The sequence below is a fragment of the Aotus nancymaae genome, unplaced genomic scaffold, assembly GCF_030222135.1.
Source record: "Aotus nancymaae isolate 86718 unplaced genomic scaffold, 86718_ANA_hifiasm-v0.15.2.pri h1tg000077l, whole genome shotgun sequence".
Classification (NCBI taxonomy): Eukaryota; Metazoa; Chordata; class Mammalia; order Primates; family Aotidae; genus Aotus; species Aotus nancymaae.
In genome coordinates, this window is record NW_026988492.1 from 15,467,723 (window position 1) to 15,494,139 (window position 26,417).

Sequence of the window (26,417 nt, forward strand, 5' to 3'; positions counted from 1 at the left end):
CCTACTGAAACTATTCCAAATAATCCAAAAAGAGGGAATCCTTCCCAAATTATTTTATGAGACCAACATCATCCTAATACCAAAACCCGGCAGAGACTCAACAAGAAAAGAAAACTACAGGCCAATATCCATGATGAACATAGATGCAAAAATCTTCAATAAAATACTGGCAAGCCGATTACAACAGCACATCAAAAAGCTTATCCACCATGATCAAGTAGGATTCATCCCGGGGATGCAAGGATGGTTCAATATACGCAAGTCTATAAATGTAATTCACCACATAAACAGAACCAAAGACAAAAACCACATGATTATCTCAATTGATGCAGAGAAGGCCTTCGACAAAATTCAACAGCCCTTTATGCTAAAAACTCTCAATAAACTAGGTATCGACGGAACGTATCTCAAAATAATAAAAGCTATTTACGACAAACCAACAGCCAATATCATACTGAATGGGCAAAAACTGGAAGCATTCCCTTTGAAATCTGGCACTAGACAAGGATGCCCTCTCTCACCACTCCTATTCAATATAGTACTGGAAGTTCTAGCCAGAGCAATCAGACAAGAAAAAGAAATAAAGGGTATTCAATTAGGAAAGGAGGAAGTCAAATTGTCTCTATTTGCAGACGACATGATTGTATATCTAGAAGACCCTATCGCCTCAGCCCAAAATCTCCTGAAACTGATAAGCAACTTCAGCAAAGTCTCAGGATACAAAATCAATGTGCAAAAATCACAAGCATTCCTATACACCAATAACAGACTTAAAGAGAGCCAAATCAAGAACAAATTGCCATTCACAATTGCTACAAAGAGAATAAAATACCTAGGAATACAACTAACAAGGAACGTAAAGGACCTTGTCAAGGAAAACTACAAACCACTGCTCAACGAAATAAGAGAGGACACAAACAGATGGAGAAACATTCCATGTTCATGGTTAGGAAGAATCAATATCGTGAAAATGGCCATACCGCCCAAAGTAATTTACAGATTCAACGCTATCCCCATCAAGCTACCAATGACCTTCTTCACAGAACTGGAAAAAACCACCTTAAACTTCATATGGAACCAAAAGAGAGCCCGCATAGCCAAGTCAATTCTAAGCAAAAAGAACAAAGCGGGAGCCATCCCACTACTGGACATCAAACTATACTACAAGGCTACAGTAATCAAAACAGCATGGTACTAGTACCAAAACAGAGATATAGACCAATGGAACAGAACAGAGGCATCAAAGGCAACACAACATATCTACAACCATCCGATCTTTGACAAACCTGATAAAAACAAGCAATGGGGAAAGGATTCCCTGTTCAATAAGTGGTGTTGGGAAAACTGGCTAGCCATATGCAGAAAGCAGAAACTCGACCCCTTCCTGACACCTTACACTAAAATTGACTCCAGATGGATTAAAGACTTAAACATAAGACGTAACACCATAAAAACCCTAGAAGGAAACCTAGTCAAAACCATTCAGGACATAGGCGTAGGCAAGGACTTTATGACCAAAACACCAAAAGCATTGGCAACAAAAGCCAAAATAGACAAGTGGGACCTAATCAAACTCCACAGCTTCTGCACGGCAAAAGAAACAGTCAATAGAGTGAATCGGCAACCAAGAGAATGGGAAAAAAATTTTGCAGCCTACCCGTCTGACAAAGAGCTGATATCCAGAATTTACAACGAACTAAAACAGATTTACAAGAAAAAAACAAACAAGCCCATTCAAAAATGGGCGAAGGATATGAACAGATACTTTACAAAAGAAGACATACATGAGGCCAACAAACATATGAAAAAATGCTCATCATCACTGGTCATTAGAGAAATGCAAATCAAAACTACATTGAGATACCATCTCACGCCACTTAGAATGGCGATCATTAAAAAATCTGGAGACAACAGATGCTGGATAGGATGTGGAGAAATAGGAACACTTTTACACTGTTGGTGGGAGTGTAAATTAGTTCAACCATTGTGGAACAGTGTGGCGATTCCTCAAGGACCTAGAAATAGAAATTCCATTTGACCCAGCAATCCCATTACTGGGTATATATCCAAAGGATTATAAATCATTCTACTATAAGGACACATGCACACGAATGTTCATTGCAGCACAGTTTACAATAGAAAAGACCCCAATCCAAATGCCCATCGATGATAGACTGGACAGGAAAAATGTGGCACATATACACCATGGAATATTATGCAGCCATCAAAAACGATGAGTTCACGTCCTTTGTAGGGACATGGATGAACCTGGAAACCATCATTCTCAGCAAACTGACACAAGAACACAAAATCAAACATCGCATGTTCTCACTTATAGACGGGTGTTGAACAATGGGAACACATGGACACAGGGAGGGGAGCACTATACACTGGGGTCTGTTGGGGGGGAGTGGGGGGGACAGTGGGGGGTGGGGAGTTGGGGAGGGATACCATGGGGAGAAATGCCAGATATAGGTGAAGGGGAGGAAGGCAGCAAATCACACTGCCATGTATGCACCTATGCAACAACCTTGCATGTTTTTCACATGTACCCCAAAACCTAAAATGCAATTAAAAAAAAAAAAAGAAAGAAAAATTCAAAATCCTTTTATAATAAAATATTTCAACAGATTACACATAGAGAGAACACAAGAAAAGCCATATAACCAACATGCAGCAAACATCATACTTAACAGTGAAAAGTTGAAAACTTTTTTTATAAGATCAGGGACAAAACAAAAATACCCAGTCTCACCATTTATTTTCAGCTTCATACTGGAAGTCCTAGCCAGAGCCTTGAGGCAAGAGAAAGAAATAGAAGGTATTCAGATCAGAAAGAAAGAGGTAAAACTGTCACTGTTTACAGATACATCATCTTATATGTAGAAACCCAAAAAACTCAACAAAAAACTGTTAAAGCTAATAAAAAATTCAGTAATAGTGAAGGATAAAAAGCAGCATACAAAAATGAATAGTTTTTCTATATACTAATAAGAAACTATCCAAAAAATTGAGAAAACAATCCCATTTACAACAGCAACATATAAAGTAAAAACTTAGGTATAAATTTAATAAACAAGGTGAAAGATCTGCATACTGAAAACTATAAAACACTGAGAATTAAACTAAAGGAAACACAAATATATGAAAAGGTATTCCATGTTCCTGGATTTAAAAATATTATCAGAATGTCCATAGTACTCAAAGTGATCTACAGAACTAATGCAATCCCTATCAAAATTCCAATGTAATTTTCACAGAAATAGAAAAAAAAATTTAAATTCATATGAAATCACAAAAGATTCCAACTAGTCAAAACACTCTTGAGCAAAAAGAACAAAGCTGGAGGCATTACACTATTTGGTTTCAAAATATACTATAAAGAAACTCTAATCAAAACATAAAAACAGAAGAACGAAAATAGACACACAGACCAAAAGAACAAGCTAGAAAGCCCTGAAATAAAACAACACTTTTCTTTTAACTTTAATTTTAGGTTCTAGGGTACATGTGCAAGTTTGTTATATAGGTAAATTGTGTGTCATGAGAGTTTGGTGTAGATTATTTTGCCACCCAGGTAATAAGAATAGTACTCAATAGGTGGTTTTTCAATCCTCACCCTCTTCTCTCCCTCCACTCTTAAGTAGTCCCCACTGCCTGTTGTTCCCCTCTTTTTGTCCATGTGTACTCAATGTTTAGCTCCCATTTATAAGTGAGAACATGCAGTATTTTCTTTTCTATTTCTGTATTGTGTATCAACTGACACATTTGTAGTCAGTTGATTTCGACAAAAGTGACAGAAACACACAATGGAGAAAGGAGTTTCCTCAGTAAATGGTGTTAGAAAAACTGGACATCCATATTCAGACAAAGAAAATTGGACTCTTATATCTCACCATGTAAATAACCAACTTGAAATGGATTAAAGACTTAAATCATAGGCTTTAAACTATAAAACTTCTACCTGTAAAAGTAAAGATGGAGGAAAGTTCCACGACATTGGTATGGGCAATAATTTTTTGGCTATATCCCCAAAAGCCCAGGCAATGAAAACAAATTAAAACAAACAGGACTGCATCAAACTAAAAAGCTTCTGCACAGCAAAGATGACAATTAACAATGTAAAGACAAAAATCCACAAAATGGTAGAAAACATTTGTAAACCACACATCTGATAATGGTTGACATTCAGAATATATAAAGAGCACAAGCAACTTCATAGCAAGTAAATAATAACCTGATTTAAAAGTGGACAAAGGATCTGAGAAGACATTTCTCAAAAGAAGATATATACAAATATTCAATAGGTACATGAAAAAAACTCTCAGTATTACTAATCATTATGAAAATCCAAATTACAACCACAATGAGATATAATCTCCTATCTGTTAGAATGGTTTTTACCAAAAATAGATGAAAGACAACAAGTGCCGCAGAACGCAGAAATAAGGGAGCAGCACCAAAACCAAGGCATGCATGGATTCAAGGTTGTTTTTGGTCCAGTTGTCAGATTCCAAACTAAACCCCAATGGATTGCAAGGATGACCAAATGAAAGCCCTGTTTAAAACTGCCTCAATTTTTAAAAGCAAAAGCGATTACCGGAAAGTAAAACAATTAAGAGAGATCATGTGTGCTTACAAGTGTCTTCATGTGATCTTTCTCCAAGTTCAACCACCAAGGACTCCGAGAGCTGGCAGGTCTCAGTAACCCTGGTGACTATTCTTTTCACCTTATCAAAATCTTAGCTGAAAACAATGGATCAGCCAATGACAGCAGAGGGTGGCAGGGCTGAGGACGCAATATTCATTTCCCAGGCTGATGGAGAGTGAAAAAGTACAGTTCCAAAACTAAACAAGGGAGGTTTTCCAACCTTACCTGAAGGCTTCTGGCCAAAGCAAGGAAGTATCACGGAAGGTGTTGGGTGGTGACGGTGCAAAAAGGATTTTGAGGAGGAGGATAGAAAAAGCAGCACCCCTCAATAAAAGTGGGGAAGAGAGAAGATATGGGGAAGTTCTGAATTCCTCACAGAAGGCCAATCTCAGAGAGGAGTGGAGGGGGTACGACCTATGCTTCAGCACAGGGCAGGAGTAGAGGAGTGTGGGGACAGGATGATGACTTGGAAGGGGCATCACTGAAGACTTAAAGAAACCAGGGGTGCAGGCAAAGCACCCCACACGCCCAGCAGTAGTCCCACATGCTGGGACCTGAAACTTTCACATCTACTCTAACAAGCCCCCCAGGCTAGAGGGCTGTTGTTGCAGGGAGAGTGGGAGGTGGGGGAGGGGAGGGAAGAAGACAGAGACCCCAGACCGTGTAATCAGCAGCAAGGTGATTGTGTGATGTGCCTTCTCACAGTTGAGTTAGATATGCCCCAACACTTATAATAGGAATCAATTTAAGTAGACTTTCTTGATCCCAGAAGTTCAACTATGTGAACAGTGGTTATACTTGACAAGATGATTTATTATAGCACAACTTATATAATTCAAATGGACAAAAAAATTAGTATCATTTACAATATCTTAAGATAAATTTCCAGCCAGTTGTAGTAGCTCACACCTGTAATCCCAGCACTTTGTGAGGCCAACGTGGATGGATCACAAGTTCAGGAGTTGAAGACTAGCCTGGCTAATATGGTGAAAATCCTTCTCTACTAAAAATACAAAAATTAGCTGGGTGTGGTGACACACGTCTGTAGTCTGGGAGGCTGAGGCAGGAGAATCGCTTTAACTGGGGAGGCAGAGGTGTTACAGTGAGCTGAGATTGCACCACTGCACTCCAGCCTGGGTGACAGAGCAAGCCTCCATCTGAAAAGATAAATGTCCTTTGAATGGGAGGTTCCTTTCCAGTATTTTGAGGTCCACAAGATGTATCTAGAAAATTTACTACTGAGGAAAATGAAGACTACTTAAATTGAATGGGGGAAAGGGGAAGGGCTTGTGGTTTTTCTTTTTGATTAATAGCTGTAACACTGTCCTTCAGGTGGCTGAGGGAATTTCATATCTTCTTTAGACATCATTAGGTGCCAAAGTGTTTGCATGACAACTTTGATGCTATATGAATTCTGCCATTTTGCTAGCACTGACGTGGCCCTTGGGTCCACCACTCGATTAGAGCTATTAAGTCCATTCATATTAATTTTTGTTACAAATCTTACAAAGGGGGTGCTTCTGGGTATTTAGGTCCACATGCTATTTTAAGGCTGTATATTTGGTTTTCATAAATTGTTCTTAGAGGCCCAATTATCATCCCTGTCCATCTTGTAAATGTCACGTCTTCATCAACTTCTAGACCCCAGCGAATTGTGCCACCTCCTACTCCTTTCTGGCCTTCTTCAAGTTCTTCCAACAGTGGGAAATTGCCAGGGACTTTGACTCCCAAATCCATGGTGGCTGACATCTTGAGTCCAATAACTTATTTTCAAAAATGTATTAATGCACCAGATGCATCAGAAATTTAACTTCAACTATGCCAACTTTATTCAGAAAAGTTGACATATTAATCTATTTCTTTAAAGGTCACACAAGTTGGATGTTAAAGGGGACACTGATTTTTTTTTAATGTGGCTACTGTAAATCCTTACAAAGTTAGTTAAAAAAAAAAAAAAAATCTAATCTATAAGTTTAGCATCACAAGTTTCCATGAGTGAAATTGCTTAGCTATTGTTGTTTCTTCATAATATTTTTCTTCTAGCATGAAATACAAAAGAAATTCATGCTTTAAAGTGATTCTCAATTTTTATCTGCAGATTCTCACCCACATTTTAAATAAAATGCCAAAGTGGAAATTTCTGAGAAATCAAAATGAAAAGCAAGAAGGCCAAAAGGTGACCTCTCCATGTAACATTTAAAATGAAATCTGTTTATTTGATAGATATATGCCTTCACTTCTTTCCAAGGCTGTAAGTTATTAGAATTTTTCATGCAGCCAAGACCTTTCCTACTCAGCGGCTTTCCAATTCTTCACGTTAACCTTTTCTCTGAAGCAGGATCATGCATGTTATCACAGCCAGGGTACTGAAGGAGGATTCATATAGATTAATAATGGAAGAGACTTGGCACTGCTTGTCAAAACAGCCAAGTCGTTCCTCTTTGCTGCTCATCAAGGAATAGTAAGGGCTCTTCCAGACAGGCCAGAGCAAGGGGCAACAAGCCTACAGTTAGCATCTCTAGGGAAACTGGACAAATACAAATGAATCCTTGCCCTTGGCTGCACTTGGTATTGAATGGTTACTGAGTAGTAACAGCATGACAGCCATCCGAAACTAAGAGAAAAATATTATTAGCCTGTTTCATTCTACAGAGAAAAAGTTTTCAGTAATCACTTTTCTTGTTTTAATGTAATAGCAACTGAATATATAAATGGAAGGCAAAAATGGCAAAATCAAATACATAGAACCTCATTTTAGCAGAAGAGAATGAATTCTGTAAACATGAATTGATATTTTATCTGAATAAAAAAGAAGATATATGTTTGAGTTAAGTGACCTATAATAATAGAATTTGTGCCTCTGGATAATTAATTGCACTAATAGCTACCATGAACCAGCAATGAGCCCCTGGTAATTTTATGAAAATGTGGTTCTGGAAGGGCGATTTTGTGTAAGAATGACACTAGTCTCCATTGCTGAGAGTGCCCTCACGATTTCATACTGCAATAGAAATGACAGGAATGTGGGTGTCGTTTCCCACGTTTTCCCCTCGTAAACTTCTTCGTTTATCAGTGTTCTCCCAGTATGCCATGGGGCATTTTCCCACCTGTGAGAGTTGCTTTATCTCATCTCATGACCTCTTATAATAAAATAAAGGTTCAAAATCACACAAGATTTGGGTCCCAGATGACTCATCCAGGACGTAAATCTAGGTCTTGCATTCTCCAAAGCTTGTGCCCTCCTACTACTCTGAAATCAAAGGACAAAAGCCAGAGTTGTATTCCATGTGCAGTTGGAAGCAACCCACCTGGCAGCAGTGATCTGTCAATGAAAATAAAATCTACCCATCCAATCTAGTATTCATTACAAATATTTCCACATTAAATTCACACTTAACCCGTTCATTTCCACCATAGCATTTTACAGCTGCATTGAGTTCTTTTGAATTTTGTTTCATTCACATAACATACAAAGCTACATTTTTGTTTAGTACTCTTTCATAATCAGTGAAAACTGACTGAAAATATATTCCATCAGGTTAAAATCTTCATGATTTGATAATTTTTATATATGGACTTGTCTCTTTAGTAAACAATATATCTTAGTTTCTGATCTACACTAAAGGCATATAAAATAAGATCCATACAGAACCAGGTATCTAGCCAAATCTCCCAGACTTCTCAGAGGCCCTGGTTTCAAGATGTACAGGGAAACTAAAACTGGAGAAAGGAGTATGTCACTTACAGTGCCGTTCATCACTGTTGTCCCCACACTGATCTGTGAAGTCACAAACACAGTCAGGAGGCAAGGAGACTCCATTGTCACACTGAAAGCTTTCTGTTTCTTGCCAACCCAGAGCAGAAGTGAAAACACAGGCAATCCAAAGGAAACAAAAAGCTTCATTCATTGGGAATGCCAACATTCTGTCCAGGAAGAAAAGCATTCCTTGGTATTGTCTATTAGAGATCAAGCAGTGGTAATAAGTAAGTCCATCATTGGAAACATTCTTTTTTTTTCGATATTCTTCCTTTCCCAGATTTGCTTCTTCTAAGTGGATACTATTGGTAACTATCTGCAACTGTAACAAATTACTCCTCAGGCAGTTAATTTACTCTTTCAGAGGAGTGACTTTAGAAAATATTTAACTCGAGTAATTGCATTGCTTCTGTATCTAGCTAACCAGAGATGATTGTTGCTCCCTGTATGCCATATTTACACAATTTAAGCCTTTATGGTCATGCTATCTCCTGAAAGACATTTGTAAAATATAAAGGCCAGGAAAATAAATAGGAGGAGAGAGGGAACCATGATAAAGTTATAAGTTGCATTAAAATGGTCTGTGGTAATTCCTATACTCACTTAATCACATTCATGTAATTTAGAACATTATGGTGAACACTAAAACATACTCAAAATTTCAGGCCCAATTATTAGAACTGCTCTATGAAAATAAAATGCTTATCCATTATCACTTTGCTTTTTTTTGTTTTGTTTGTTTGTTTATAGCTCACAGGTGCTAGTAAGAGCTTTTTGAGATAAATTAAGAAATACAGATTTTTAAAAGTTGAGGGGACATTGGATGTTATTGTTTATAAATCATAAAACTTCAACCCAAGGAAGTTATGGAATATATGTGAGAAAATACAGTAAATTGGTGTAAGAAACTAGAGCTCAAATATCCTGCTGTTAAGCACAGTGTTCCCTCTCCTGTAGCACAAGAATTCACCTGCCAATTCATCGTAATTGACTTTTACAAGTGAAACACATGATTTCAGGATGCATATTCAGAATGAACAATATATTGAAGTTGAGATCACACAGACATATTAATTACAAATCTTATGAAGATGAATATTATGGAAATTGTGTGATGTGGAATGTTCTGAACATTCCTTTATATTTGATTTCTTAAGGGCATGTTAAAGTTCTATTTCAACTATTTTAATTTCTGCAGTGTAACCACAAGACACAAAAATAACTGGAGAATGTAGAGTGAAAGGACCAGAGACCAGGAACAGAATAGGCATCAGAATTTTTTTAAATGTTCTAAAAATCACCTATATTCTAGGGAAATATATATATGGTGTGGACATTCTGGATTCTGGGGGGCAGGGGGACAGGAACCCACAATTCTGCCTTACATCTGAGCACTCCACATAATCTAACATTGTGTTGCACTGTGCTTCAGTCCTGTTTCAGAAATTTCTTCTTCTTATCTCCTGTTTTACAAATAAATACTAATAAATACTCATCCACCTCTTTTTGCTTGTCTCTTCAATGTTGACTATGCTTATAGTTCCATTTTATGTTCCCTTTTCTCCTAAGATTATATTAATACGTTTTTCTAGGCTCTCTCTTCACCCTTATGATTTCAAGTATGATCACTTTGTTTTTGTTTCAATTTATATCTGCAATCCTGATACACACTTATTCCTGAGTGCACACACGCACACGCGCGCGCACACACACACACACACACGGGCACACACACAGGCATACACACTCCTGACACATCTACTTCAACAAAAAACTAAACTCATCTTCCTTTTCCCCACCAGCCAACCAGCTCTTATTCCCATGTTCCATATTTCAATGAATGGAATCTTTCTTCTGTTCAATTACCCAAGTAAGGACTGTCTATATTGTTCCTGAACTACTGTCACCTATTCTGCCTATTAACCACCCTGGCTGGTATTTTTTGTATTTCAGTTGAAGACTCTATCCATTCACACCTCAGCACGTTTCTAGTTCTCACACCTTATTTCCTAGTCTTTGGGTAGAGTGACCATTCTAAAGCACAAATCCACTTCTATATATTTCCCTCTGAAATCTGTATAACTGTCATACTCTGAATACAGCTTACAAATACAGCTTACCATGCAAGGTTCAGTGCTTCCTTATGCTCTCAGCCACAGCCTTACTGAGTGACTGTGCTGGCAGTTTTCTAAACATGCCATCTCTCAACTCCAGATCTGAGATCCCTTCCTCACACCAATCATCAGCTTAATCATTATTCTTTATTTTTCATCTTAGGAGACTTTCTTTAAGGTATCTTGGCTGATTTACTCAGGTTGAGTTATATTCCATTCCTCGGTTCTCTCACAGGTTTCAATACTTATTCTTGAAAGAGCACCTGAAGGTCCAGTATGGTCATTGTCTCCTTATGTGATTCCTTCACTATCCTATGAGAATGCAGCAGACTGTGCATTAGATCTCTAGACTTGTTTATTCTACAAACATGCTACATTGTATCCTATGAGCTACATTTCCCCATTTTCTTGTGCAATTCTGATAAACATTGATTTGTTTTTTACATCTGTATATCTGAATTTTCACATATAAATGAGATTATGCAGTATTTTCTTTCTGTGTGGCTGGCTTATTTCACTCAGCATGATGTCCTCCAGGCTCATTCACACTGTGGCAAATGCCAAGATCTTGTTCTTTTCAAGGGCCAAATAATATTTTCTTGTATATATCTACCACAATTTCTTTATCCATTCATCTGTCAGTGAACACTTAGGTTGTTTGTTTCCATATCTTGGCTTGTGAGCAAGTATAAAGATCTAATATACAGGCCAGGCACAGTGACTCATGCCTGTAATACCAGCACTTTGGGAGGCCGAAGCAGTTGGATCATGTGTGGGAGCTCGAGACCAGCCTGGCCGACATGGTGAAACCTCGTCTCTACTAAAAGTACAAAAAATTAGTCGGGTGTGGTGGTGCATGCCTGTAATTCCAGCTACTTGGGAAGCTGAGGCAGGAGAATTGCTTGAACCCAGGAGGTGGAGGTTGCAGTGAGCCGAGACTGGACCATTGCACTCCAGCCTGGTCAAGAGAGTGAGACTCTGTGGAAAAGAAAAGAGAAAAAGAAAAAGCCGAGGTGAGGCAAGGCAAGGTGGGCGAGGCGAGGCAAGGTGGGGCGAGGTGAGGTGGGGAGGAAAGGAAGGAAAGAAGGAAAGAAGGGAGGAAGGGAGGGAGGGAGGGAGGAAGGGATGGGAAGGGAGAGGAAGGGAGGGGAGGGGGGAGAGAAAAAGAAAGAAAAAGAATAAAGAGGGAAGAAGAAAGAAAAGAAGCAAAAGAATGTAAGGAAGCATGTGAAGATACAGAAACATTCTAAATTCAGGTCTCGTAACATTTTTTACTTGAAAAAAAAGTCACAAATTTTGTTGCTGTCATAGCTGTTTGCTGCCTAGTTTCAGCCCGTAAACTGCTTTATTAACTGTTACTACCTACTAAAAATAACATTTCTCTATGGTGTTTCAAGTGTCATTCATCATTTAAACAAGAAATGAACTGGAATGGTGGCATCCAAAGTAACTCTGTATCATCCAGTAGTGTAATATTTTATAAAACAAATTTATATTTTGTTTCTAAAAGATAAAATTATTTTCCACTGATAAATCTTTATCACTTTTTCTCTAAATGTACCAGAGGGGGCAAGGAATAAAGGAATAATGCTAGCACCTAGGGTTGCTTTTATCCAGTTTATTGAGGAAGAAGAAGAAAGCCTGATTAGATCCTAGTGCTCTAACACTGTGCTGGCTGCTTCATAAACACTGTCATTATGTCTGATGTTTCCTCCTTTGTTGTTCCCTCCTTTTACTTTAAAAACTAACATTCAGGCCGGGCGCGGTGGCTCATGCCTATATTTCTAGCACTGTAGGAGGCTGAGGTGGGCAGATCACTTGAGGTCAAGAGTTCGAGACCAGCCTGGCCAGCATGGCAAAACTCTGTCTCTACTAAAAATACAAAAAAATTTGCTGGGTGAGGTAGCACACACCTGTAATCCCAGCTACTCAAGAGGCTGAGGCAGGAGAATAGCTGGAACCTGGGAGGCAGAACTTGCAGTGAGCTGAGATGGTGCCACTGCACTCCAGCCTAGGTGACAGAGCAAAACTTCATTTCAAAAAACAAAACAAACAGACCAAAAAAAAAGACCAATATTCGACATATTATAGTAAGCATTTGTCCAAGAATACATAATTATTAAATGCAAGAGCTTGATGTGAACCCAAGAGAGAAAACATACCCACATGTTTTAATTGAATTATATTGGTAGTGACTTTTATCATGGATTATAAAGCTCCCAATTGAGACTTCCACAAGGCAATAGATTCCAAAGTAACCATGTAAACCTATTAAAGACATGGTTTCCTCTTGTATTAAAAAGAAAATGAGCACCTATTTTATGCTAGATATTGGAGATAGGTAAAAGGAAGACAGAAGAAATACAGTGAGTAATAAAGCCACGTCCCTGACATTAAAAAATTTTAAACACAGGGAAGGATGTATAAAGGCACTTGCAAAATATGTACACACATTACTTATAGTTTCGTCAAGAATGCTTAATTACATTTCCGATTTTTTTTTTTTTTTTTTTGAGACGGAGTTTCGCTCTTGATACCCAGGCTGGAGTGCAATGGCGCGATCTCGGCTCACCGCAACCTCCGCCTCCTGGGTTCAGGCAATTCTCCTGCCTCAGCCTCCTGAGTAGCTGGGATTACAGGCACGCGCCACCGTGCCCAGCTAATTTTTTGTATTAGTAGAGACGGGGTTTCACCATGTTGACCAGGATGGTCTCGATCTCTTGACCTCGTGATCCACCCGCCTCGGCCTCCCAAAGTGCTGGGATTACAGGCTTGAGCCACCGCGCCCGGCCACATTTCCGATTTTTTAAAAAGCCAACTCTGTAACTACAGAAAAGCTGTATTTTGGATGGAATGGGATATAAAATACTCTTAAATGTATAACCAAGTATTGAGCTTGCAAAATGTAAAGCCAGTTTCCAAAGTTGAAAAGGAGATTGGTGGATATAGAGGTGACACAACAGGGAGTTTATTACTAAAACATCATGTTCAAGAATATTTTAAACAAAATTCCAGGATTAATGTAAAATAAGCATTGAATAAAGGTTTGAGATGCAAGAAGAAATGCTGACAAAAGCCTGGAGACACATTATCGAACTGCAGAAATCCAGACCCCTAAATCTTAAAAGATGAACTGGGAAATGTGATAAAAGGACTTGAACCTGCATAAATGGAGAATTAGAACGTATATCTTGCATAAGCCAGAGGAAGAATTTGCTAGGAAAAAATTCCTGGCACCTTTAACAAGGCACTTCAGGACTCCCATAAATTATATCATCTAAATAAGAGCTCAAGCGAAAGATTAACTGGCATACAGGAAGGAAGCCTCTATGACTCAGAGCCAAAACAACCAAATGAGCAGAGGCAGAAGTAGACACTCAAAAGACCATTCACTGGCATTGTGAGATAGATAATATAAAATAACTATGTATCAAATACTCTAAAAGATTAAAATTTAAAATTATGCACAATGAACAATAAACTAACAAAATAACCAATCATGATTTTGTTAAATAATTAAAAATATAATGATTGAAAAGAAAAATAACAAAGAAGTGAATACAGAAAAATATTGACGTGAATATAGCACTTAATGAATTGCAAGGTAGATACAAATAAATTACATGAAATGCAACAAAGATGTATAGAAAATATTAAACATATATAGCTTAAGAAACTTGGGACAGAGGCCTTGTACAGTGCCTCACACCTGTAATCCCAACACTTTGGGAGGCTGAGGCAGGTGGATCACCTGAGGTCAGGAGTTTGAGACCGGCCTGGCCAACATGGTGAACCCCATCTCTACTAAAAAATACAAAAAGTTAGCCTGGTATGGTGGCAGGCGCCTATATTCCCAGCTACTTGGGAGGCTGAGATAGGAGAATCACTTGAAGCCAGCAGGTGGAGGATGCAGTGAGCAGAGATAGTGCCATTGCACTCCAGCCTGGGAAACAAGAGTAAAACTCTGTCTCAAAAAAATAAATACATAAACCTGGAACATAGAATAACAGGTCTAACATATGACTACATGACTACATGAAGTTGACAGGGGAGATAAAAGAGAAAAAAGAGGCGATATATATTAATTAATATATAAATGTATATTATATTATATATTAAATATATAATTATTAATATATTATTGATTGATGTGCATTAATATATTGCTTAATACGCATATATTATATATTATTCACATAATATATAGTTTAATATAATATATAATATAATAATATATTATACATTATATAATAAATATATAGTTTAATAATATATATGCATATATTAAACTATATATTTATTTATTATATTAATGGGATTAATGAACATAATTTTCCAGAAATTAAGAAAACATTAACTCTAAGATTCAGAGTGCAGAATAAATTTTAAAAATATTCAGCTACATATTTTGTAGTTAAACAGAAAACTCACAAAGAAAAGAAAAATTCTTAAAATCAACTAGAGAAACAAAACATATTACTGACAAAGAAATACTATCTAGACCAGCAATTAACTTCTCAACAAAAATCATGTAAGCAAGCAGATAGTGGAATTATGTTTTCATACTGATGGGAAAAAAATTACACTTGGACTTAAACTGAGTACCGAACTAAGTGTTTATTCAGAATAGGGAATAAAATTAAGAAATTTGGGGACAATTAAAAAATGAGAATGTTATTCACAATAGCAAACACACGGAATCAACCCAAATGCCCATCAATGATAGACTGGATAAAGAAAATGTGGTTCATATACATCGTGGAATCCTATTCTGCCATAAAAAGGAATGAAATCATGTCCTTTGAAGAACATAAGCAGATCTGGAAGCTATCATTCTCAGCAAACTAACACAGGAACAGAAAACCAAACACTGCATGTTCTCACTTATAAGTGGGAGCTGAACAATGAAAACACATGGACACAAGGAGGGGAACAAAGCACAGTGGGGCCTGTTGGAGGAGATGTGGGGAGGGAAAGCATCAGGATAAATAACTAATACATGTGGGGCTTAATACCTAGGTGATGGGTTGACAGGTGCAGCAAACTATCATGGTACACATTTACCTATGAAACAAACCTGCATATCCTGCACATGTACCCCAGAACTTAAAACAAATAAAATTAAATGAATTTTTATTATTATTATTATTATTGAGACAGAGTCTTGCTCTGTTGCCAAGACTGGAATGCAGTGGCATAATCTTGGCTTACTGCAACCTCCACTTTCCAGGTTCAACAGAATCTCCTGCCTCAGCCTCCTGAGTAGCTGGGATTACAGGCGCACGCTACCACCCCTGGCTAATTTTTGTATTTTTAGTAGAGACGGGGTTTCACCATGTTGTCAGGCTGGTCTCAAACTCCTGACCTCATGATCCACCAGCCTCAACCTCCCAAAGTGTTGGGTTTACAGGCGTGAGTCACCACGCCCAACCATAAATTAAGTTTTTTTAGAAAACCTGAGAGTGTTTATTCCTAATAGCCACTAACTAATAAATATATTTTAAATTCTACACCAAACAAGAATGCATGGAAATAAAATACTAGTTTCTAAAACTAGTTTCAAAATATCTCAAAGATCTAGTATTACACAGATGATATTTCTCTGATAGCCATGCCATTCAGTGTAAAACCAGAAAATAAAAGAAATTTTTAAAAAAACACAAATGAAACATTTAGAAAGCAAAAAAAAATATGTAAGTTGGTAAGGCATTGTGTACAGATGTCCTGGGAATGTGAGCTATCTGCTTTTGGAATTTGAGACTTCATGGCCTGCTCAAGTCTGGTATATACTGTTTTACTGAACCTTGTATCACTCCATTGATGATGGAGCGCTGCTTGGCACACTCAAATTTATAGCTTGGTGTATCTTATTACATTCCATTTATTTTGAGCAGCTCAAGTTGCAAGATCATTAGTGTCTCATGGTGAGCACTTCAGTCACTATCTGAACCCCAACAGCTATTTCTCAAGAGAACAACTATTTCCTGGCCTTGCTCCAAAACTTGAATGGGTCTTGAAAAATAAGGGAGGTTTATTAAAAGCATAATCAGATTGTGACTCTGAAAACAGCTGCTCTTCCAATCGTAGTTTCTTTACTGAAATACAGTGCAAAGCCCCCGTCCAACTATCAATATGGAAGATATATTGACTTATTTATCCCAATAAGCAGAGAACTCTAGAAACATTTTTTCATTCAAGAATACATCAACATACCTTCATGATCTTAATTCAGAGCACTAGCAGCCCACCTGCTCTGAGACATATGTGGTGTGCAGTTCTTTGACTGCCTCACTGCTGGACTGGGCATTTGTTCTTCCTCTACGGACACGGAATTTTTTTTTTTTTTTTGAGGCGGAGTTTCACTCTTGTTACCCAGGCTGGAGTGTAATGGTGCGATCTCGGCTCACCGCAACCTCCGCCTCCTGGGTTCAGGCAATTCTTCTGCCTCAGCCTCCTGAGTAGCTGAGATTACAAGCACGCGCCACCACGCCCAGCTAATTTTTTTGTATTTTTAGTAGAGACGGGGTTTCACCTTGTTGACCAGGATGGTCTCGATCTCTTGACCTCGTGATCCACCCGTCTCGGCCTCCCAAAGTGCCAGGATTATAGGCGTGAGCCACCGCGCCCGGCCCAGACACGGAATTTTTTTGACAGTTTCTAGTAAGGAGGGATTAGCAGGTTCTCTAAATACCTAAGCATGGATTAGCAGGTTCTCTAAATTGGTGGAAGCCATATATAAGAGGGGTATGTAACCCTGTAGATATATAGGCTTCTGACACTTTCATGAATTTACTGGGAATAAAGATAACTCTCAAAGTAAGAGGTGATTTGCAGCCTCTTATACCACTGGGAACATCAGCAGCACACACAGGACTTCTGCTTCCCCAGCTGTTCAACTGTGGCTTGATTCTAACCCTTCCCAGAGCTTCTCTGACCTCTCTCTAGATTTCAGGAGGTTTCAGTTTTAGATTTTTTTTTTTTTTTTTTTTTTTTTTGAGAAGGTGTCTTGCTCTGTCACCCAGGCTGGAGTGCAGTGGCGCGATCTTGGCTCAGTACAACCTCAGTCTCCCGGGTTCAAGCAATTCTCCTGCCTCAGCCTCCCGAGTAGCTGGAACTACAGGTGCCCACCACCATGCCCCACTAATTTTTGTATTTTTAGTAGAGATGGGGTTTCACCATGTTGGTCAGGCTGGTCTCGAACATTTGATCTTATGATCTGCCCTCCTCAGCCTCCCTAGATTTTTTTTTTTAATTCACTCCCTCCCTGTACTGATTAACCCAAATTTTTACAATGAAATGGCCCAGTTCTTCTTTCACTGGGCACCAATATGTGATGAACCAAAGCCAGTATATGAATAAATCAGAGCCTCACTTGGCATGCCAGCCCCGTGAGCTCTGTCACTGGCTATCCCATACAGGGACGGATCTGGTGTGAGGGCTCCTCTGCTGAACTGTCTCAAGAGACAAGTCCTTCACTAGTCAAAAGAATGGCTTTTATGAGAGCAGAGCCTATCATTAAGGCAGACGGGGTCAGAACAGCCCTTATTTTTGCCTCCAAGTTCACCTTTCAACTTATCCCTCATCCATTTACTTATTTACGTCACTGGAAAGAAAAAAAAATTGAGCGGCTTATGAAGCTAAACACCTTTTTTTAAAAAAAAAAAAACAGGGCAAATATCTTCAGAAATAGCCTTAAATAATTTGAATATTGAATTAGCACTAAGTTATCATTGACATAAAGCAAAAGGAGGTTGCACTGGGCCACTGTCACAATAATTACTATGAAACTGCCCAGGAGTCACTAATCGAAGCATTTTAACATTGCGGATGCTGCTTGCATGGTCTCCTATGTCTTCTTCTAAGTTATCTGCCTGAATAACTCACGCTCATCCCTCCAGACTCAACTATCATGACATCCCCAGAAATCCATTCCCAACTTCTGCTATCTCTCAGCTTGTCTGTTTGTTTCCATAGCAGCCACCTTACCTTTCTGCTATAGACTGCATCTTGATGGTTGGCTTCAATGTCCAGTCCCTACTTCAAAATTGTGACCTCTTTAGAGCTTTATTTATTGCGTTTTTTTAAATTTCCAATTTTATTTTAGCCTTGGGAGTGTATGTGCAGATTTGTTACATGAGTGTATTGCATGACACTGAGGTTTGGGGTATGAATGATTTTATCACCCAGGTAATAAGCATAATACTTAATAAGTTTTTCAACCCTGCCCCCTCCCTCCTATGTCATTCCCAGTGTCTATTGTTGCCATCTTTATGCCCATGAATACCGTGTTTAGCTCCCACTAATAAGTAAGAACATGCAGTATTCGATTTTCTGTTTCTGCCTTAATTTGCTTATGGATAACGGCCTCCAGCTGCATCCATGTTGTTGCAAAAGACATGATTACCTTTATTTTGATGGCTGCATTCTATTCCATTATGTATAGGTACATTTTCATTAACCAATCTGCTCTTGATGAGCACATGGATTGACTCTCTGTCTTTGCTATTGTCAATAGTGCTGTGATGAACCTACAAGGGCTTTATATTATGTTTTATCTTTTTATCTCCACTGCTAAGTATATATTATTCATCACATATTGGTGCCCAATAAATATTCATTGAATGTACACACAAATGAATAAATGTTATATTATAAAAATGATTGCCTCTAATACTCAGTGTGGATTTTTATTTCTTTATTTGTGTACCTCTCCAGCACACATTTCTCCTTTTGGCAATAACACACTGATGTTTTTGAGAAACCACCCAAACTAGTTTTAGGCCCTATGTGATTTCACAGGAGATGGAGGTTTTAGCACAAGTCTTAGTCAAGAGCAGTCAGATCTATGCATCTTCTTGGCCACAGTGATTGGCTCAGAGATAAGCACGTGACCCAAGGGAGGCCAAGCAGGAATAGTCCCCAGGTGTCAGAAATTGTCACAGAAGAGGTGCTTTCCCCTGATGACCTGGCTAAACTAAGACAATGTGGCCAGATCCTCCAGTGGCCCTCTTTGGCACCATTTGTAAAGACTCTCTCTGAGAGTGAGGCAAACACAGATGTTCACTGAGTCAAGAGATGAAGATGAATAAATTCCTATTGACCCTGCATAAGCTTCTAAATACAGCTATGCTGAAAGCCAAATTTACAAATGAGATTCTTCACTTACACAAGCTGATTTTGTGACCCGATTGAGTGTCTCTTCCTGTCAACCAAAAATGTCTGAACTAATACATACAGTTTTTAAATTGTATTATATTTAATATTTATTTTGAATTTAAGGAATAAAATATTCATTTTCAACTTAAAAAGGAAAAGGCATATTTTAGCACAGATCTTTCAAACACCTACTCTTTATTCAACTTGTTTTAAGAAAGCTTTATTCTATAATTAAATTTAAAGACATATTTTCTAAAAATTATCATCAAACCAGCAATTACCTCATGATTTTTAATATACAGCTACTTAAAAGAATGTTTGTGTAAGACATATTTTCAGTAAGTTATAATGACAATGCTGACAGCAGCCTTATGGTATTATTGGAAAGTCATAGGAAATTCTAGCCTCATTGTTGGAAATAAAATGTCTGTTGGAATTTAAAAGCGGTTCTTTAATAGAATAAGGTGATAGAGAACCTAAGAAATGTGACAAATGCAAAAATGGAAGAAATAGGGTCTTCTCCATTTAGGGTGAAGTCTGTGTAGTAGTTGTTCTCATTGTGAACAGGGTCAGGGCAAGGATGGGTGGGGATCACAAAACTGAGACTGAGAGACCAGCCAGTGCTCACCAACCCATAGAAGAGGAGAGATTTGCATACATGAAGTCCAAGTGTAAACACCGGGATCTCATGCCAAAACAGCAAGGAAGCTTAAATGAAAGACACCCCACGGTCCCCACATGCTAAGTGAGACAACACACCTGCAAAACTGTTGGGAAATGACAAGGTTGGGAAACAGGAGAAAGTAGCCAAATACAAGATTACTTTATCTGAGTTTACCCCACTTATTTAATTCTGTATCAAAATATGAATGGTACACAAGGAAAGAACATTCTCTGATTTAGTATGACAGATATTCCCAGGTAAGACTCTATACCAAAGGAAGCTGGCAGTTTAGGAAATCTTTAACCCTGGTAATGACTGATGTCCTGTTTAGAAAAAGAATCCTACTTACAGTGAAATTCATGTAACTATACAAAACACTGCAAAGGCATTCTAAATAATGGAAAAGAATCTCACTCTGGTCTTCTTGCAATTGTTTCATTTTTGTAGTTAAATCACATATGCAGCTCTAATACAGTGCCACTGTTCCAAATAATAGTGATTAAATACTATTAAAAATTTATTAGGCATTCAGGGGGTGCTGGGCATACAAACCTAATTACAATCTTGCCCCTACTTCATGGAAATAACAGTAAACTTTAAAGAACTGCATATGAGTTAATTCTATAAAATACGTACTTTAATAGGTTCAACCTGTACTAAAAAATTATCTGAAACTCTGTTAAAGATACAGCGAATACTTTATTTAGAAAAAATCAACAACATATAAAAGTGTGTCACCTCTGCAGGGGCAATTCCAGGAGGAGAAGATGCTCTCGTTACTGTCTCCCAAAATTTCCCCCAAATTGTAGGCTTACAGATAATTATCCTGTAATGTGTATGATTTTTTATTTTATCAAATATTAACAAATATAGTTGCAATTAAAATATAAAGAAAATGTTTTAAATTTTACATTACAAGATAGCACAGTATAAAATCTAATCTCTCATAATAAGAAGGCAAGTCAGAATTAGTAATAAGAATGTGGCTTTGGCTCAGGGGAGACACTTAGATGCCACCAGACTTATTCTGAAGTGATGAAATACAGTCTCAAAGACTGCAATAGATCACAGGAAGAAAGTCTGATTTCATCCCATCACAGCTCCTACAATACCCATCTGTTTAAGACCAGAACTCATTTAGTCTCTTTGATACGGAAGCAGACATATTCAGTGGTAACAACACACCTAAAGCAATATTTTCAAAAACTTCTGAAAGATTTATCTCCACCAAGTGACATGTTACTCTGTACATAAAATGCAGCCAGCCCTTGAAACCAGAAATTCACCAAACCAAATGAACAGAATCATAGAGTTTCTTAAGGTAAGGATGCTTTCACAATGTTCTTGAAATTGGAAAACTTCTCTCAATGTCAAAATATGCCGATTTTCTTTATCCTTCCCATTTGTTTTAACTGTTAAACAGAAAATTCATACTGTGGTCTCAGAATTCAGAACCACTATTGCTGGGAGCTTGTTTAGTTGAAATGGATCTGTCTACATTGTCAGTTTTCTATTCAATCTGTACAAGTCTAAGTCTTGCATTTATCCATAAAGTTAGCTCTGCCTCAATTAGGTAGATGGCAGTGTCATAATTAGTGCCTCTAAATCAGTTCAGACCTTCCAGGGCGTTAAGATAACCTAAGAAAAAGATTTCAGCTAGGCATCTTTACAGAATCTTGAAGCTGATGAGGGCTTGAATATGTTTGCCCTACAAATAAAGTCTTGGCTTATATGAATCTCATGCTAATCATCAGAATGTATTATAATGGCCTGCTTGGCTGCTCCCCACTGGAATTGAGGATCTGCTTCATCAATGTATCCCCAGTGCATGACAGGGTAGACCCAAAGAAGTACTCCCAACAAATAAACAATGGGGAATCCACAAACTGCAGACCAGGAAAATATTTCACAATAGTTCAAAGAATGTGTGTGAGTCATTAAAAAAGAAAATGTTTTAATACATTAATAAATTTAAGACTGATCACAGCTCATCTTTTGATGATCTCTGACATTATTAGGATTTAGATTTTTAAATGTATGTTTGGTGTGACTACAGTTATTTAGGATTCAGTGTTTGTTTAAAAAGTTTGCAGGGACATGGATAAAGCTAGAAACCATCATTCTCAGCAAACTGACATAAGAACAGAAAACCAAACACTGCATGTTCTCACTCATAAGTGGGTGTTGAACAATGAAAACACAAGGACACAGGGAGGGGAACATCACACGCCAGGGCCTGTTGGGGGGTCAGGGGCTAGGGGAGGGATAGATAACAGGGGGTTGAAGGATAGGGAAGGGATAGCATTAGGAGAAATAGCTAATGTAGATAACGGCAGGGGTGGGGTTGGATACAGCAAACCACCATGGCATATGCATACCGATAGAACAAACCTGCATGATCTGTACATGTACCCCAGAACTTAAAGTATAACAAATAAATAAATAAGCATGTTGGGAAAAGAAGTTTCTAACAATTCTGGAATACACACTGTCAAAGTAAAAGTGGACACTGTTCTGCTGTCCTCACCAAAAGATTAGATGCAGAACTTCTGAAGACATTCTCCAATAACTAGAAGCTACGGATAACAAATAATAACTTAGATGACAGCATCAGTCTCTTACTTTAATGTATTACACTTAGCTTCAAAGATAGTTACAATATGTATCAAAAATTTAATCCAACAATTCCACTTCTAAAATTTTCTCTAAGGAGAGAGCAAAATTGTTCAAAAATTATCTAAAAATTTTATCCCAGAGTTTCTTAAAATAGGGAAAATGTAAATAGATGAGAAGTTTATGAATATGATGCACGTATCCAACTTAGTTATTGAAAAATCATAATATAGATCAGGGACTGCCATGCTATGGGCTGCAGGCCAAATGTGGCCTATGGCCTGTTTTTCTATAGCATGCAAGCTAAGAAACAGTTTCTACATATTTAAAATACCATAAAACAAACAAGAACAGCAACAAAACAAAAGGGCTATACACAAAATCGGCTACATGTGGCTCACAAGACTAATTAAAGTACTTGCTATCTATGTTGCTTGAAAAAAGTTACTGACCTCTGTGATAGATCAGTAAAAAATGACATGAAAGGTATTCATAAAACAGATAGTATACAAAACATCATGTGTAGTATTTACTTTTATAAAATTTTGCAAATGTATGTGTGTAGATAGGCAGAAACGTCTGAAACATGAGTACAATTCTGAGAGTGGTAATCTCTGGGGAATAAAATTTTACTTTTTCTTTATTCTTTTCATTATAGATTCATATTTAAAGTAACTTACATTTATCATTTTTATAATAAAAGGCTATTTTCATTTTGAAAAACTGAGCTACCTAAAATATAATAAATACTAATACTTTTAACTGTCTTAAGTTCTATGCTAGGCACTGGTCTCAGGACTTACCAATGCATGAATCCTCACAGTATTCAAAGAAATAGGTAGATTTTTTATTTTATTTTCAAATTTCAAAAACTAAGGGTCAGAGACTTCACTAGTTGTCTAGGCTTGCACAGCTGGTAGTGAACAGAGCCAAAGTCCAAATCTCAACAATCCTAAGACTATGTCTTTAACCCCTAGACTGTACATCACATATGAAACACATCCTCACAGCAACACTTGGGCAAAACTCCTTGGTCTTTTTTGATATTAACATTATATGATTTCATGTGTGATATGGCATCTAGGAAAAGCAAATCAATCTATTTTTTCTTTTTTTTTTTTTGAGACAGAGTCTCATCTGTCACCTAGGCTGGAGTGCAGTGGCACAATCTCGGCTCACTGCAATCTACACCTCCCAGGTTCAAGCAATTCTCCTGTCTCAGCCTCCCAAGTGTCTGGGTGGCACACACACACCACAATGGCCAGTTAATTCTTGTATTTTTTGTAGAGATGGGGTTTCACCATATTGGCCAGGCTGGTCGCAAACTCCTGGCCTCAACTAATCCACTCACCTCGGCCTCCCAAAGGGCTGAAATTGCAGACCTAAGCCACTAGCCCTGGCCTGTAAATCAATCTTTTGTTTCACAAATAAAAGGAAGGCTATTTTAGCCTTCCGGGACCAAGGAAGCTGCAGTTTTGCTCCCCATGGAGAGTGACCAAGAATACTCTGAGAATTGCTTTCAGTCTGATTATTCTGCTTGGGGAGAAACAATGACATTGTGAAGCATTTCAAAGAGAGAACAAGAGAAAAATCAAGAGGGCAAACTGACACAAATGTTTGTTCTAAGATAAACTAAAGAGTTTAGCAGAAGAGGAGATGAATTAACAAAAATTTCAGTTATAAAGGAAGGCTGAGTCTTGTATTCTGTTGTTGTTCCAAGGAGCAGAAATAGGACCATCAGGTATAAGTCACATAGAAGTACCTACCACCCTTGCACATGTTAGAATGTATTTTTTAATGCCTATAGAACAAGAAATGGACTATTCACTTAACTGGTGTGAAACTTCCCCAAAGCATAAAAATGCAGACTAGGTTACTTTGCTGAGAATGATGGCTTCCAGCTTCATTCATGTCCCTGCAAAGGACATGAACTCATTCTTTTTTATGGCTGCATAGTATTCCATGGTGCATATGTGCCACATTTTCTTTATCCAGTCCATCACTGATGGGCATTCGGGTTAATTCCAAGTCTTTGCTATTGTAAATAGTGCTGCAATAAACATACATGTCCATGTGTCTTTATAGTAGAATGATTTATAATTCTTTGGGAACAGAAAACCAACCACCACATGTTCTCACGCTAAGTGGGAGTTGAACAATATGAACACATGGACACAGGGAGAGGATCATCACACACCAGAGCTTGCTGGGGTTAGGGGAGGGAGAGCATTAGGACAAACAGCTAATGCATGCAGGACTTAAAACCTAGATGACAGGTTGATAGGTGCAGCAAACCACCATGGCGCAGGTATACCTATATAATAAACCTGCACATTCTATACATGTATCCCAGAACTTAAAGTAAAATAAAAATTAACAAATGAAGACTGGGACACTAATTCAAGGGGCTTGAGTGTGCTAACTTTTGGATGGCAGCCATAAATGGCATTGTAAAAAATGGCAATAGGCTAAAAGGTAAAATTGTTCCACACACTAGGGATGTCTCGACAACACACACACACAAAAAATCTATCAAAGAGACCAGTGTTTTGAAACTACATAGTAGGAAATACCCATCAGTGAATAGAAAATTATGATCTCCATTTTCATAAGGACACCAAAAATTGCATATATTTAGACATTTTAGTTCTTCAAGTATGTGCACAAAGTACAAGATAAGACCAAGATTTCAATTTCAATATTCAGCCTAGATATTGAAACCAAACCCACATGTTACATCTTCATTAGCATTTCCTTACTCTTCCAGGACTGTCCTTGGGTTTGCACTGTAAAACACTTTGATTTTTTGCCTCAAAGTTCTAATCTGGCTGTTTCTATCAATTCTGAACTGTTACATCAGTTCTAATTCTACTCAAGTCTTTGCACTGAAAAACCTGCCTTAACTCAAATGTCTAATTCTTGATATATCTGACCTTATCTTTCATCCTGTGACTTATTGCCAAAGCTTCGTGAGTTGGCATTCTCCCTTTCCATGATAAGCATACAATCAGCTTTGTCTTATAATTAGTTGTTAGTAATGTTTGGAGAGTTAGTTTTTGACAAAGGCATCTAGGGAAAAGTAGCACCAAAAAATAACGATTACACAGCGAAAGGAAAAAAAAGAAAACATAAAAGTTGTAAGGTCTGAACAACTTCGCAACATCACAAGAGTGACACTCTAATGTTAAGGTGATTAGTTCAAGAAATATGTGATGATTAATGAGTAAATGAAATAAATTATGAGTCCACATAGATGTGTGTTTAGAAAAACAATAGAAGTGAAATTATGCAACTTCTGTTATCTAACAAATGGCTAAGAATCTTATCCCTCCACATGACATATGGAGGACCTGCCATGGTAGGCTTAAAGACAGAAGCTAGACAAATAAATCAGGCACGGAATATGCCAAATGCTGTGATTAAATCTTGGTGATGTGCAATGCCTCGACATTTGCTTTTGTA

The 26,417-nt window shown here is 37.8% G+C and overlaps 1 protein-coding gene and 1 pseudogene across 1 annotated transcript in view; both read right to left on the reverse strand.

The window, feature by feature from the left end:
• The window catches only part of MALRD1 (MAM and LDL receptor class A domain containing 1), a 609,315-nt gene extending 600,720 nt beyond the window's left edge, over positions 1 to 8,595 (reverse strand). The window contains exon 1 of the mRNA XM_064368444.1: positions 8,397 to 8,595. Coding sequence (XP_064224514.1) covers positions 8,397 to 8,595 — 199 coding nt within the window. The remainder of the gene's footprint in view (positions 1 to 8,396) is intronic.
• LOC105726131 (ubiquitin-conjugating enzyme E2 variant 1-like) lies at positions 5,958 to 6,400 on the reverse strand (annotated as a pseudogene).
• Positions 8,596 to 26,417: the final 17,822 nt, after the last annotated feature.